This window comes from Anomalospiza imberbis, chromosome 1 (genome assembly GCF_031753505.1).
Source record: "Anomalospiza imberbis isolate Cuckoo-Finch-1a 21T00152 chromosome 1, ASM3175350v1, whole genome shotgun sequence".
Classification (NCBI taxonomy): Eukaryota; Metazoa; Chordata; class Aves; order Passeriformes; family Viduidae; genus Anomalospiza; species Anomalospiza imberbis.
Window position 1 is genome coordinate 18,306,246 of NC_089681.1, and position 14,044 is coordinate 18,320,289.

A 14,044-nucleotide genomic window follows, 5' to 3' on the forward strand; every position below is an offset into this window, starting at 1 on the left:
GTACATCTGCTTTTGTGAGAACCTAGCTGGCTCCATCCCGAGGCAGCTCAGGTATTTCAGCACCAGACTTATTGGAACGGGGTTTGGGGGGAGGGGGCAAGGAGGAGGAGCAGAAACACCCAGCACAGATCCAGCCTCGATCCTGGATCTAGCTGAGTTTATTAGACCTGGCTTTGCACCAGCTGTACCAGATCTACGCTGCCTCCCAGCTTTTGCACCTGCTTCACAGAGCCCCAGGTCCTACGGGGCTCATTAGCTCAGGCACAACGGGATGAGAACCACAAGTAGAGTCACGGTCTGTCCATACCTGGCTGGGGAACAGACTGTGAGTGGGGAGCAGAGAAATAAATGGCACTGTGGACTCAGTGTAGTGGATGTTATGAGAAATTAACAGATCTTCCCGTATCAAAACGAAATTCACTTGGAATATCTTGGTTTCCCCCTTGTTTCAGCCTTCCTTATCTGTACTATTGAGATTCCCATTTTACTAACTTTACAATACCTTTGTCAGGTAGAGATGTGGCTAGAAACAAGTACAAATCACTTACTGAAGTCACACTTTAGGACTTTCAGAGCCATCTTGCCAAGACAATGAAAGTGGTGTTTCAAGGAAGAGACTTTGAAATGTGCGAGATCAGACTTTAGGAAGCCAGAAGGAAAGGAGGGGCGGGGGGGGTAGGGGCGGGGGGGGGGGGGGGGGGCTGTAGGCAGAATTAATCCATCAAGGTCTTAAATCCAGGCTTGAAAGACATAATTATCAAGAAGAAAAGAAAAAGGAAAGGAAAAATAAAAAAAGAGAAAGAACAGGGCTCTCTCTCCTCAGAGAAGTGAGGAGAACTAGGTTTCCCCAGGCTGTAAGCAGGGCAGAGAAAGAGAAAGGACGAGGAGGCTTTGCGGGGAGAGGGAGAAGCCCGCCGAGGAAGAGCCTGCAGGCAAAAGCATCAAGCGGCTCTCGGGCCGGCTGGCGTTAGGGCCCGGCGGAGGCGGGGGCGCGGGCCGGGGCGGGCGGCGCCAGGGCTGGGCGGCGGGAGGGCCGGGGCCGCGGCACCACCCACGTACCGCGGCCCCGCGCCGCCGCGCATCCCCGCGGAGCCCGCACGGCCCCGCCGCCCGCGCCCCCGCCTGCCGCATAAAAGGAGCGGGCGGAGGCGGGCGGCCGGGGGCCCGGCGCGGACACCGCCTGCATGTGCCCGGGAGCCCCCGCCGCCCGCCCCGCCGAGCCCGCGTCCCGGCGGCCGCCGCCGGCCCGCGTGGGGCTGCCCCGCGGCGCGGAGCCGCGCTCGGGACCCGGCGGCGGGACGGGGTGGCCGCGGGGCCGCGCCGCGGGAGGTACGGGGGGACGGCTTCGCCCCGCCGTGCCGCGACCTGAGCGCGTGTGGGCGGGGAGCGCCCCGCGCCGGGATAAATAGCGCTGTCCCCCGGCTGACAGCCCGTCCCGGGGCGCGCGGGGCCGCCGGCAGCGCTCGCCCGCCGCCGTGGGACAGGCTTGGGGCTCTCGGTGACTCCGCTCCGCGGCCCCGCTCCTGCCCCGACACGGGTTGTGGTTTTTTTTTTCTCTGTCTGCTTGTTTTTGGGGAGAGCCAGAGCAGTGGAGAACCAGGAGAGCCCAGGTCCAAGCTTTTCACCTCTCTCTCTCCCTGCTGCACAGGGGAGATGCTGGAAGCGGCGGTGAGTTCGCAGCGCCCGAGAAGGGCGGCAAGAAGCGTGTAAACTCCTGCGGACCCCAGCAGCAGCCGCTGCCCCGCGACCCTCCGCCGGCCCCTCCTCGCCCCGCACGCCGCCGGCCTCGCCGCCCCTCGCTGCCGCCGGAGGAGGCTGCCCACCCCAGCGGCCCAGGATGCAGTTTCGCCTCTTCTCCTTTGCCTTGATCATCCTGAACTGCATGGATTACGGCCACTGCCAGCCCGGCCGCTGGAGACGCAGCAAAAGAGGTGAGTGGCGTCGGCTGCTCACCCGGGACGCCGGCCGGGGCAGCTGCGGGAGCGCCTGCGGGGAAGGGCCGCTCTCCGGCAGGTGAGCCGCGCTCCGGCTCCGCGGGCACCGGGCCGGCACGTGGGGCGGCAGCCGGGGCGAGCCCGGGGGCGCGGGGCCATGCCGGCGTGGCGACCGCTCCGCGGGGCTGCTTGCCGCCTTCCTGCTGCGGAGGTCGCGCCGGGAGCAGGAGGAGCGGCGTGGACGTGAGCTCCGATGGGAAGGGACCGGCCGGAGCCCGGAGCAGCCGGGCACGAGAATGTCGAGCGGTAGGCGCACGGCCCCCGGCCCCCACGGCGTGTCCTCCCCCCGGGGCCGGTGGAGCCGGGGTCTCGCTGGGAGCTGCCCACCACGGGAGGGGCCGCAGCGGGCAGGGGGCGTCGCTGATGTCGCCGTCGCTCCTCGTCCAGCGGCTCGCGGCTGCCGGGGGATCGCTGTTAGCCCGCGCAGTTAGAGTCGCGTGTCCATGGGACGGACTTTGAGGCTGCTTTCCGTGGACGTTTCCGAGGCAGAAAGGCAGCTTCTCGCCTTCCATCCTCCGGCACCGCCGTGCCGCTCCCGCGGGGTTTGGCCGCCGGGAGAGCCGCGGCGGCGGAGCGCACCGCGCCTTGCCCAGCGCCCAGGGCATTTCTGTGCCGCCAACTTTGCTGAACACGTGCAGAACCCTTTGCGGAAAAGAGATAAACGGGGCGTTGGGGATTCATCGGTTTCCCTAAACGCTGATGTCGGGATGCCGGAGCCTGGGAGCCGGAGCGGTGCGATATGCCAGTACAGCTCCCGTGTGGACGGAGAGGTTACTGCAGCGCCTTCCGGCTGGCAGCCTGGCCGAGGCTTCGTCTGTTTCTTTTCTCTCTCTTTTTTTTTTTTTTTTTTTTTTTTTTTTTTTTTTTTTTGAGTGGTGGGGAGGTTCACCTTATTATAAAATGTTTTATTACCCACATTCTGAATTATTTTTCTATCCCTTTTCCTGTTATTTTCTCAGCCATGCATTCCCTTTGCATTTCTAAAAGTTCACTGGAAATCAGGTGGCTCAAACTGCTGAGAAATTTGCATTTCTGAAAGAATTGCACTTTTAGTGGTATTATTTGGAAGGGGTGGGACTTAACATCTCCAGTGTTAAGTTGCTACAAATAGTAATAAAACTATTTGTGAAAAGAAAATAGTTTGCACTTTCATGCATATATCACCTTCAAAGTAGGTACAAATAAAATTGTAAGGCAGTTTGGTTTTGATGGCTTCCAGAGTTTAATTTATGTGTGTGTGGCTAAAACGATAGCAGTCCTTTAAAGTGACCAGACTATCTGTGCTAACAAAGGGTATACTGTGTCTTTAATTAAATGTGGAACTACTTAGAGTGCTGGCTAGACAGCGGAGGGTGATAGTGGTATTTCTGCTTTACAACAGAGCTTAAGGGCTGCATTGTGGGAGTACTGAAATGAATAGACATCTAACTCAAGTTGTGTGAATTGTCCTCTTACAAAAACTTAAGCTGGTTTTAATTGATCTCATGTTCACTGATTGACCCTAGACCAATTGTTGTGCTTGTTCAACAGTTGGCTTTTCCAAAGGAGATCGATTTAAATTAGTTTTTAGTTTAATTATTGGATAAATACGATCAGTATTGACAGTTGACTTACTGGCACTGTTTTGTGCTATCACCTATGGGTTTTGTTTTGGGCTTTGAAGAATGCAGTCTTTTTCAGTTAATAAGTATAAAGAAGTAAGCATAGCCAGTTCTAAGCACAGAAAGCACAATCTAAGTATGTATTCAAATTATAATAGGTATTTGCCATGACACATCCAGTCTGAAATAATGCTTTCATACAGGACTCAAAATTCCAATAATTTCACAATTTTTCCATATCCCATCTGCAAATAATCAGGCAGTCACTGTGGGGTACTGGCAGTTAAAATTTCTCTGGCATTCTGTTTTGTCTGTTACATGATCTCAGATGCTCCATAATATCGTTTTCTTAATGAAATACAATTTTTGGCATAGATTAAGTCTCCTGTGTGGTAGGAATCAATTGCATTCAGTCTGGAATTATGGGCAAATATCATGTGTAGCTGATTTTTTTAAAGCAGCTAAATGTATAATAAACTTTAAGTGTATATGCCTGCATTGGCATTTGCTTGGATTTGTTGCTGATGTAGAATACTCTAGTAAAGAAGACTTAAGTAAATTTGGGGAGATGTTCTCAGAATTTCTCATTCACCATCTGCTTGCAACTCTTTCCCAAATCAAGTCTTGCAACATTGCAGTAAAAGCAGAATAATAAAACAGAGTTTAGAAAGCGATTCCTACCTTGCATTGATTTGTGTTTTGTTAGTCAATGTCACTTCACTAAATTTTTTTGATAAATATGTAATAATCAACAGACTCTGCTTGTTCCACTGCTGCTCTTAGTTACTTTTTCAGCTCATTAGAATATTGCTTTGCGTAGTTGCTCAGAACAGAACCTTACTTTCCTTAAAACACCTCACCAAATTCTCCCTCTGGAAGTCACTGCTCTGAGCAGAATTAAGGCCTTTTTGCCTTTCTTGCAGAAGATGTTTGAAAACCCATCTAAGGATTACCTAGCTTAAAGCTCGGTGGTGTAATATCACAGCTGGTTTAGCCTAATCTTTCTTTTTGTTGCATTGTATAACTTGATTTTTTTGTTTCTCTTGTAAGCCTTCTTCAACAAAAATTTGTTTATTTTTCTGATTTTTCTTTAGCAATCAGTAAAAGATGGGCAGCTTCATGTCTTAGCATTTCACTGAATATCACAGGGTACATGAAAGACCAGTGTTTTTTCCCTTTGAGATGTAATGAAAACAACTTTTCCAAAGAGTACCACAAGTCAAAATGGGAGTACATAGAAATGAAGATTCTCAGGGAAGTGTGATGGTATTCTGCAAAAGTTTTGACATAAGAGAATATAGGGATCATTATAAGCAGCCATCAAAAATCAGATGCTAACAAAATTCCCCAAGGGAAAAAAAGTCAATGTGATAGCTGTGCCTGCATTGATGGGAAGACTCAAGCGTCTACAGAGAGGCTCTCTACAGTTGGTAAAACCAACATTGGAGTAATAAAAGATGTGAATGGGGCATATTCGCATAGTTAAAGCAGAAGTTGCTTATATCCAAGAACTCAAAACCTGTGGCTGTAAAATACTTGTCTTTTCATTTAGTTCCTATTCATGGAGTGTCATGGCTAAGGTGAATACTTATCTCCTAGATGCTTACACTCTGTGTTAGAGGTGCATAAAGGTGGAATACCTGTGTCAATGTGTGAATAATGAGTGACAGTGGTGATAGCAAAATATTCACAGGTGGAAACAGGAGGAATACCTGGGGCAGGAAATTTCCCAAGTGTTTTTCAGACCTCAGTATAGCTTTGTGCACAGCGTTTATTGAAGAATATGAATATATGGAGGGGCATAATCACTGGGTTCAAAATTTTATTGATTAAATCTTTGTCATCTTAATGTAAGATGGGAATCTTGACCACAAATCTGTTATTATTATAGAAAGTTGTTACAGAGATTTTCAACTAGAAGAAAAACCTTCTTGGATATTGGGGACTGTGATTTAGCTTTCCTAACAAGGTACTTACCTGGGACAGTCTTGGAACCTGTCTCAGCTATATGGTATGGTCAAGCTTTGGGAAAGATGGATGATTTAAGCATTAGGGAAAAGAAACTATGTTGGAAATACTTGACAGAAATAAATACCACATCTTCTTTTACAAGGACTGCACTAGCTCCTAAAGAGTAATTTACCTCAAAAAAGGTCATACTACATATCTTTTAATTGTCTAGCATTATCCAAATATTCTAGCTGTTCTATCCTCCTCTCTTTGAGGTTGAAACCTCAAATGTTTTATGTTTGGAGGACAGTTAATTTATTTATCTGTGGGTTAAGACTTAAACTTCTATGTGGAAGCAGTACTTTGAGATACGTTTTTTTTCCTAAGGTGTGACATGAAGCAGTTGTAACAGAACCTCTGAAAGAACTGAGATGTGCTAACACAAGTAGTAATTTTCCAGGCACTCATGATCAGGAGAAATGCTTTGGAGTGTAGCTTCTGTTCCTCAGACCTGTACTTAGGATAGTTACTAATTATTCTTTATATGTACATCATTACTACAGCAGTTAGAATATCCTAACACTTTACCCATTGAAAAGTTACAACCTTTAAACCTTTGGCTGTTTATGACTATTATTGGCTACATCTGAGGAAGTTTCTTATACTGACAGAAATAAAAATTTCTGTGTGAATGACTGAATACTGAACAGTTTTGATGCAGTGTTACTGAGGATAAGCAATGCTCAAACAGATTGTGAAGATTTTCAGGAGAATGCTCAAAGCACCAAGAGCAGGATTCACAGTCAAAATAGACATCTAAGTTTAGGTGTTTGATTCAGCTTCCCAAAGTTGGTTTTTAGTGCTGCTTATAATATTTAAGATATACTTCTGGGCTTGGTATGTATGTATGTGGCTCTCTTTAGCAATCAGAGGCTGGACAGGATACCTTGGGGCAGGTCCTATGCATTTGACAACTTGGGTGTCCCGAGACCTGTCACTGGGGAAGCTAGAATTGGGGAGCGTGTTCTGGCACAGTGTTGGGGTGTGTATGCTTTTCCTTGCCTGTATCCATCCCTTTAGGTTCCATTATAGGTCACTTGGGTTTAGGATGCAGGGCTAGATGGATGTGCCTGATCATACCTTGAGGTCTGTGTACATGCTTTTATGTTAAAACTTGCTGTAAGATTTACACTATGAAAAGCTTAGATTTGTATGCTTGATAAACTTGTCTGAACTGTATATTTTCCCTTTTTGGGGCATGGAGGGGATACACATTTTCTGAGGCTTGGCTGAAGACTTTCACTATAAAGCAGGCCAAAATGCATGACGGATACTGAAAGTGAGTTTTCACAATAATATAGGGACATTATGGTGATAAAAGAAAGAATGCAGTTTCTCAATTCAATGTATCATTTACAATATACAGGCCAGCATAATTACTATGTTAAAGTGTGTTAGCATAGTGTTGTTTACATAAGCTGCCTTTAAAAATATGGAAAATATGAAATTATTTAAAAGGTAGAAAGTGGAAGAGGTGTTTGCTATCAAAATTCAAAGAATAAAGAAATAAAGGGCTGTTTCTTTGTTGGGATTTTCTTTCTCTTTCTCTTTCTGCCAAGACTCTGACTATCCCATGGAGGCCTGCTTTTCATTTCTGATCATCTAGATATTTTTTTAATACCAAAAACTTTAGCTAACTAGATGGCTGTCTAATCAAACCTGCAAATCATCACAGGCTGAAAACATTGCCCAACTTACTGTACCTCCAAATTGAAAACTTATAACTCACCATAACATCCTTTCCAAAAAATGCACCCTTGATTTTGAATTCTGGGGTGGGATTCATGTGACTACCAGTAACTATCTGGAACATGAAGGTCCACATGTTCTTTTGTAATTAATCTAGTGCTAACTGGTGCAGTCAATTAAACTGTTGGTGCAATTTAACTCATCCTATGGTAGGTGCCTGCCTTTGATCAGATGAAGCATAACCCTAATTAAATAAATGTAAGATTACTTGATTACCTTTATCTGTAATTGAAGTGTAGTTTGGCTGTACATGTCTTCAGTGTTAGCCCCAGAAGTAAACTGAAATCAGCCCTCAATGAGAAAGGATCCATCACCTATATTAAAATTAAATATTGATGCAGCTCTTAACTTTAACAGATACTGTCCCTGAAAGTTCTAATCTCTCCTGTGTTAGAGATTGATTTAATTTCAGGTATTTTTTAATAAATTCAATTCTTCAAGCATGCCCTTTCTTTTCACCTCAAAGTTTTGTTCAGACATAGTTGGAGAACCTTCTGTATTTGTCTAGGCTCCAAGTATTTGCTAATCCTTTTCTTAGTGAAGAGCATGACTTCATAAGTATTGGCTGTTGGTAATGCACAAATGTAACAGCTTGATCCTTTCATCATGGGCTGCTTTAGAAACTGAAATTAGGCGCTGCCGTGGCTTGTATACTCATTGTATTTGTGGTAAGTGTTTAGCAGATGTAATGCTTTGGTGTCAGTGTGGTGCTGCAAAGTAATTTTGTGCAAGAAGAGTAAATCTATCACTTTTTGGGACAGCAGTGGTGGGTTTAAACCTGTTCCCAAGTAATTTTTGGTGTTGAGGATGGAATAGGCTTTGTATGACTTTTTGGTTCTTGGATTCTAATTAATACATCTTAGGAAGTGAGGTGTCAAAGTATCAATTGCTTGTGAGCACCATAAGGCAGATGCAGAGCTCTCTTTCCTGCCTACACGATGGCTTTGTCCAGGCAGCTCCATCCATGATGGCCACTTACTGGTCAGACTTCAGTGTTACACTTGCTGAGCTTTGCATATCTGTGGGCAGTAAGGTCACTGGTAAGTCTGACTTGAATTCCAACTGTGTCAATTTATTCTCTATATTTGGCTCCTGTCCATTTTTGCTAATACTTTTCAAAACTCTGAGGAGAAAAGAAGTTGAAAGGGATCAGGGTGCCCAAAAAGGCAGATGGTGATGCAACACAGTGTCAAGCACAGGAGAGGCAAGAATGAAAGCATAAGTTTACCAACACTCTAATGTTACCTTTCCAATGAAGTTTCTGCAGTGGAGGGGGTGGATGGGATGGAGGAATTTGAAGAAATTGGTAATATGTAATATGTAATACTATTTCAAAATACTTAATTGGTGTGAATGGAATGGAGATGACAAGTGTAATTCCTGTGAAGTGATGGAATAGAATGATATTTTCCTTTGTAGATCACCCTTGGAGCCTAAAAGGATTTGAGACTTCAGTTGTATGTCCTTACTTTGGGATTTCTATGTCTTAGTGCTTTGATTTCAAACAGCTACATGCATCTCTGACCTTTGTCTGTCAAACTGTGGTCTATGGAGCAGCTGCTAGCATCATCTGGATGTATAGAGATCACTGTCTCATCCTTGTGTTTTTACCTAAATACTCTTGAATTAAACACTCCAGTGAGCTTATATAGCTCTGCTTTTAATCTTATCCTGTCTTGATGCAAGTACTTGTTACTTAAGTTCAAATTTAAGCTTAAAATTCCATTTTAGGGCACAGCATACTAAAGATTGGCAGTTAAATTTTCTGAAATTTCCTCTTGTTTGTGTACTTGAATGTGCAAACTGTGACGTGCAAAAGGATATAAAAGAAGGAATAGAAATATAGTGTGGGGAAGATATTAATTTTTATAGAAAAGCAGAGAAGCAATTAGTATTTGAGGTGCCTTGATTATGTGATCAGTGGGTGAGTTTTAAGATCCCGTCTGTTAAGATCTGGTGAGAAGTACAAAACCTCTTCATGTTCTTTGTTTCAGTAATTAATCTGTTATGTATTTATTTTTGAAGTACAAATTTCAGTAGAGCCAAGTACTTGATGTATCTCTAAGATTTTGTCTTTTTGTGAGGAAATGTTGTCTCCTTTCCTTCCTTTTTTGGTGAATTTATGGGATGGCCATAAGACTAACTAGAGAAAAGTAAGCAATTACAGGTTGTGCACAGAATATTTAGAAGAAGTGTGCAGGTCTGTAATTTCCTTTCAAACACCACCCTGCCCCTCACACTTTCAGTGGAATTATGTGTGTTATTTGATAAGGATAATGGCAAAACTCATGTACAATTAACATAGATCCAAAAATGAAAGTACTTCTACTTTGATTTTCTGTTTGTAAAAATATTTTTTCTCTCCAGGATTTAAATCTAAAAATAATCAAAAGTGTATGGTTTAGGGACTGAATCTCAAATTTACCTTGCAGTAAATTTTGTCTATATTTTTTGTGAGATTTGTCAAGATTTTCTCCATTGTGGTGAAAATCGGACCCAAACATAGATATAGTGAGATGGAGGAAGGGACATGAAAGATAAGTAATGTTTGTGATATTAGCTTTTATGTTGGTGGTTTTTTTTTTAATCACTGGACAGTTGCATGAGCACTAACTCCAAAGCGGACCATGTGCAGCATTGAAGACAATGTTGGTGCCTTTTTGTCTTGGAAGATACTTGTACTGCTTTTACACTGCAAAGGGACAAGTGTGTTTGTGTTAGAGAATTGCAGTGCTGCCATAAAATATAAACTTCCTGATCCAAGCACATTATTTTCTTTTTTGAGTTGAAATGCTGGCTGAAATATGTTGCACACAAACATATACTCTGCAGTAATGTATGGTCTTCTCGGCCGTATGGTTGCCACCTTTGGAATACCAAAAAACCCCAAACTAGCCACATCAGACAAATGGCTGTTGTGCATGCACAGATTAATCTGCACGTGTATCGCAGCGCTGACAACACCCATCACGTCCATACCAAAACATTATGGGCAGGATGAAAACAACTGAAACAGCAATTGTGCTTAGTAAAGACAGACATTACTGACTTTCTCGTTCTTCTTTCTGGAATTACTCAAAAATTTTGGTAGATACCATATGTTTTTATTATAAACCTTCCAATTAACACAGTGTTTCCATTGCCAAACATGTGGCTGTGACTCTTTTGAATGGGTACTAAAATTCCATCATCTTCTGCTTTATCTATATTGAGATGGTACTTAAGCATCCCAGCTGAGGTGAGGCGCTGCAGTGCTGGCCCTGCTGACATGACAGCCTCTGAACTAAGGTCACCAGAGCCGAAATCAGAAATCTGTCCTGGATTCCCTTCCTATAGCAGACATGTTCTTCAGCCCTTCATGCAAGCTAGTTCAGACCTGGTTCGCATCTCAGTTTACACAATGCCCACTAATAATGTGATAGGCATGGGTTCAGTTTTGACTCGGCAAGAGTAACTGTAAGCAGGGGATCATTCCCCTTTAGTCAGCTATGGTGAAGCACAGCTGAATGCTGTGGTCTTCTCTGGGCTCCTCAGTACTAGAGGGAGTTCAACAAAGGAACACAAAGATGATTAAGGGACTAGAGCATCTCTCCTGTGAGGAAAGGTTGAGAGAGCTGGGACTGTTCAGCCCAGAGAAGGCACAAAGGGGTTCTTATCAATGTTGCTGACAGGGAGGGTGCAATTAGGTCAGGGACAGGCTCTTGCCTGCTGCTCAGTGACAGAACAAGAAGCAATGAGCACAAACTGAAACACAGGAGGTACCCTTTGAATATTAGGAAAGACTTTTTTACAGTGCAGGTGACTGAGGACTGATATGTGTTGTCTGGAGAGGTTGTGGAGTCTCTATTGTTGGAGATAGTCAAAAGTCATCCACATGTGGTCCTGGGCAGCTGCATTTGTCTGGCCCTACTTGAACAGGATAATTGAACCAAATGGTTCCTTTCGCCTCCAGAAGTTCCTTCTAACTTCAGCCATTCTGTGAAAGATGGATTGGAAATGTATTGGGTACCTGGCTTGAGCCTGCTTTTTTCTTTTTAGTAATAGCCAGCTGTGGAGAGGAAACAGACAATCCATTCCCTTTAGGAATTGTTAGGATAAGTAACAGAATCATGCACAGTTGCAATCCCCTTAATGTTGTTGGAATACTAAAATCAACCCAGAGAAGCTTCTTGGTATTTAGCAGTAGCACAGTTTGTCATAAAAATAGTATTCTATGTCATGCAAATTTTCCATCCCGTGAGTTCTCGCTCCCCTATTTTTCTTCTCTCAAATATTTGCAGATACCAAAGAGTGCCCTGTGAATGTAATAATTAAGATACTAGACCTAACTCTGGTCTCCCTTATTTTTGTTGTAAATCTGGGGGTGATGTCAGCCTGCCTCAGGCATGGTGGATATTTCTGAGATGGTGCTTGCTCTGGGATATTGTTGTCACTTTGCTGATCCTATATATGAGAACTATTTAATTACTTTAACTCTTTCATCAGACTCTTGGAAAAAGTCTTGCTGCTTTCAACTTTTATTTCAGTTATTGTAATAAGCAGTGGCATCAATATGTAGGGGTTTATTTCAGCTTTGGAAGAGGGCTTTTCTCTAACAGCTTTCCAAGCAGGCACTAAGTGAAACTGCTGCATATTGAACCTGATGTAACATGAAGCTCATTGGGTAAAATAACATTAGTCTGTGCTACTTAAACACACTCTGCAAGGCTTAAGGAGGAGAGGAAGGAAAATATTTGAAGAGATCAACTGGATGTGGTTGAATATGTGTAATGTCACCTGAGAAGGATTAGAATTTGCCAAAGCTTGACCTGAACGAAGACCTCCATTTAGGGCTTGTGTTCCTACCAGATCAACTACAGTAGTTTTTCTATGCACAGTTCCCTACCAGCAGTCATAGAGTGAAAGAGTCTAGTGATTTACTTGGCTTCTGGGTCTCAGCTGTAGTAAGTTTAAAAAAAATAAGAAGGTCTCAGTTTAACATTCCTTCTCCTTATTAGCTGCAGCTGGCTTTCTTTAATTACTAAAGTCAACATTTTTTTCATCTGCATTCTGTTGCTTTTATCTTTGCTGGGAGCTCAGTGTATACACTCTAGCTGATAAGCAGCTACACGTGTAGGTCATATCCATAGATGTGGACAGCTTCAAAACAAATACATGCACTGACACTTCAAATTCCAAGAGAAGACCCAGTGGAGTAGTGAGTAGCAATGGTACTTCATCCACCATGGTATTTGCTTTCTGATTATATGGTGTTAGCAAACCCAGTGACCTTACTCTTAATAACATGATTACATGTGTTCTTCTGTTTTGTGATGGTGCTTTAGAGTGCTCAGAGTGCTTTCCCATGCACCTCTCAGAAGTGATGGGTGTCTCTTTGAGGTGTGGAAATGGAGTCCTGAGGTTACAAAATGAAGTAAAAGAGAATGACAACTGGGGATGCTTAGTACCTCTGAAAAAACAAGCCACAAGTGATGTTCTTTTTTTACTCAAGTCTGCTACAAAACTGGGACAGGGTTTGAAGAAAATTAAATGACTGTGCCAACATCATGCAACTAGACAGATGTCCACCACAGCAGGCCCCTATAGCCATACCTGCTAAATCTGAGGTTTGACTATTGAAAGGTAAAGTAGGTAATACTTCTACATAGCAATAAAAAATTACAAATTTTCTTATTATGATTATAGGGTTTTTTAGAGGAATTAATCTCATGCTTCTAGATATAGACTTGAGTATCACAGACTGGGAATACTCTTAGCTGGGAGATGAATTTGCCTTTACCAACAGGAGGTTTCTGATACCTTCCTCTAAAGCACTGGCTGCTGCTGGAGTGAGCAATGCCTTTGCTTAGGATAAAGATTTCCATGTAAAATTTTTGTTGCAGAGTTTCTGTTTCTATACAAAATGGTAATTGAGTCTATATTTTTGGGGTTCAGCATAGCATGGGCTTGATCTTAAAAATACCTTAAGTCACAGTTAAGTTTGGTGGCTATGTAATGAGAAAAAGCACACAATGAGATGCAGTGCTGTGGAGGAATAGCACGTCTCTCAAGAGACTTACATTGCAATGATTTAATGTCAGAACTATTTAGAGTTAACCTTCTTTTCATTTGCATCTCATACCACTAAATTATGGAATTGTGAATAAGATTTAACCATTTTATTTAGCCACAAACAAAGTTATCACTGCTTGTTATTGTGTGTGTTTGTTGTTTTTTTTCATTCATTCTTAGTTTGTAATAGAAACACTGTCCTTGTAGTAATCATGTAGAGATCCCCATGATACTCTACTGTGTGGAATAATTTTTCTTTTGTTTATGTATGTTTAGCTAAGAAGAAATTTGATTAGTTGAATGCTCTTGATAATATTCAAGTACATCCTAGAGCTTTGCATTTGCTGTTTGATGTTCCATTTTACAGCTTTACTTAAATGCTCTGCAGGGATTGTGGTTTAGTGGTGAGAGCATGAAATTTGAATCCAAGGTGCCTGGTTCTCTTACCAACAGATCTGGTCAGTGTGTTTAAAACCAGATTCTTCTACCCCACCACCCCATAATGGATTTTTGCATGTGTCTACAGGTTTTTTTTTCTCTTTCTGTTTTTCTTAAATAAATGTTGAGCCGCTGAAGCAGGCACTGCAGGTCTGTCTTTCCCTTCAGTGCCTCAGTACCTCTGGTGCAGAGGGTAGTGTT

General features: G+C 43.4%; 1 protein-coding gene across 1 annotated transcript in view; it reads left to right on the forward strand.

Annotated features, from left to right (window-relative positions):
• Positions 1-1,467: 1,467 nt before the first annotated feature.
• RSPO2 (R-spondin 2) overlaps positions 1,468-14,044 on the forward strand; it is a 100,350-nt gene continuing 87,773 nt past the window's right edge. The window contains exon 1 of the mRNA XM_068182958.1: positions 1,468-1,931. Within this exon, the coding sequence (XP_068039059.1) occupies positions 1,838-1,931 (94 nt within the window). The 5' untranslated portion in view covers positions 1,468-1,837. The remainder of the gene's footprint in view (positions 1,932-14,044) is intronic.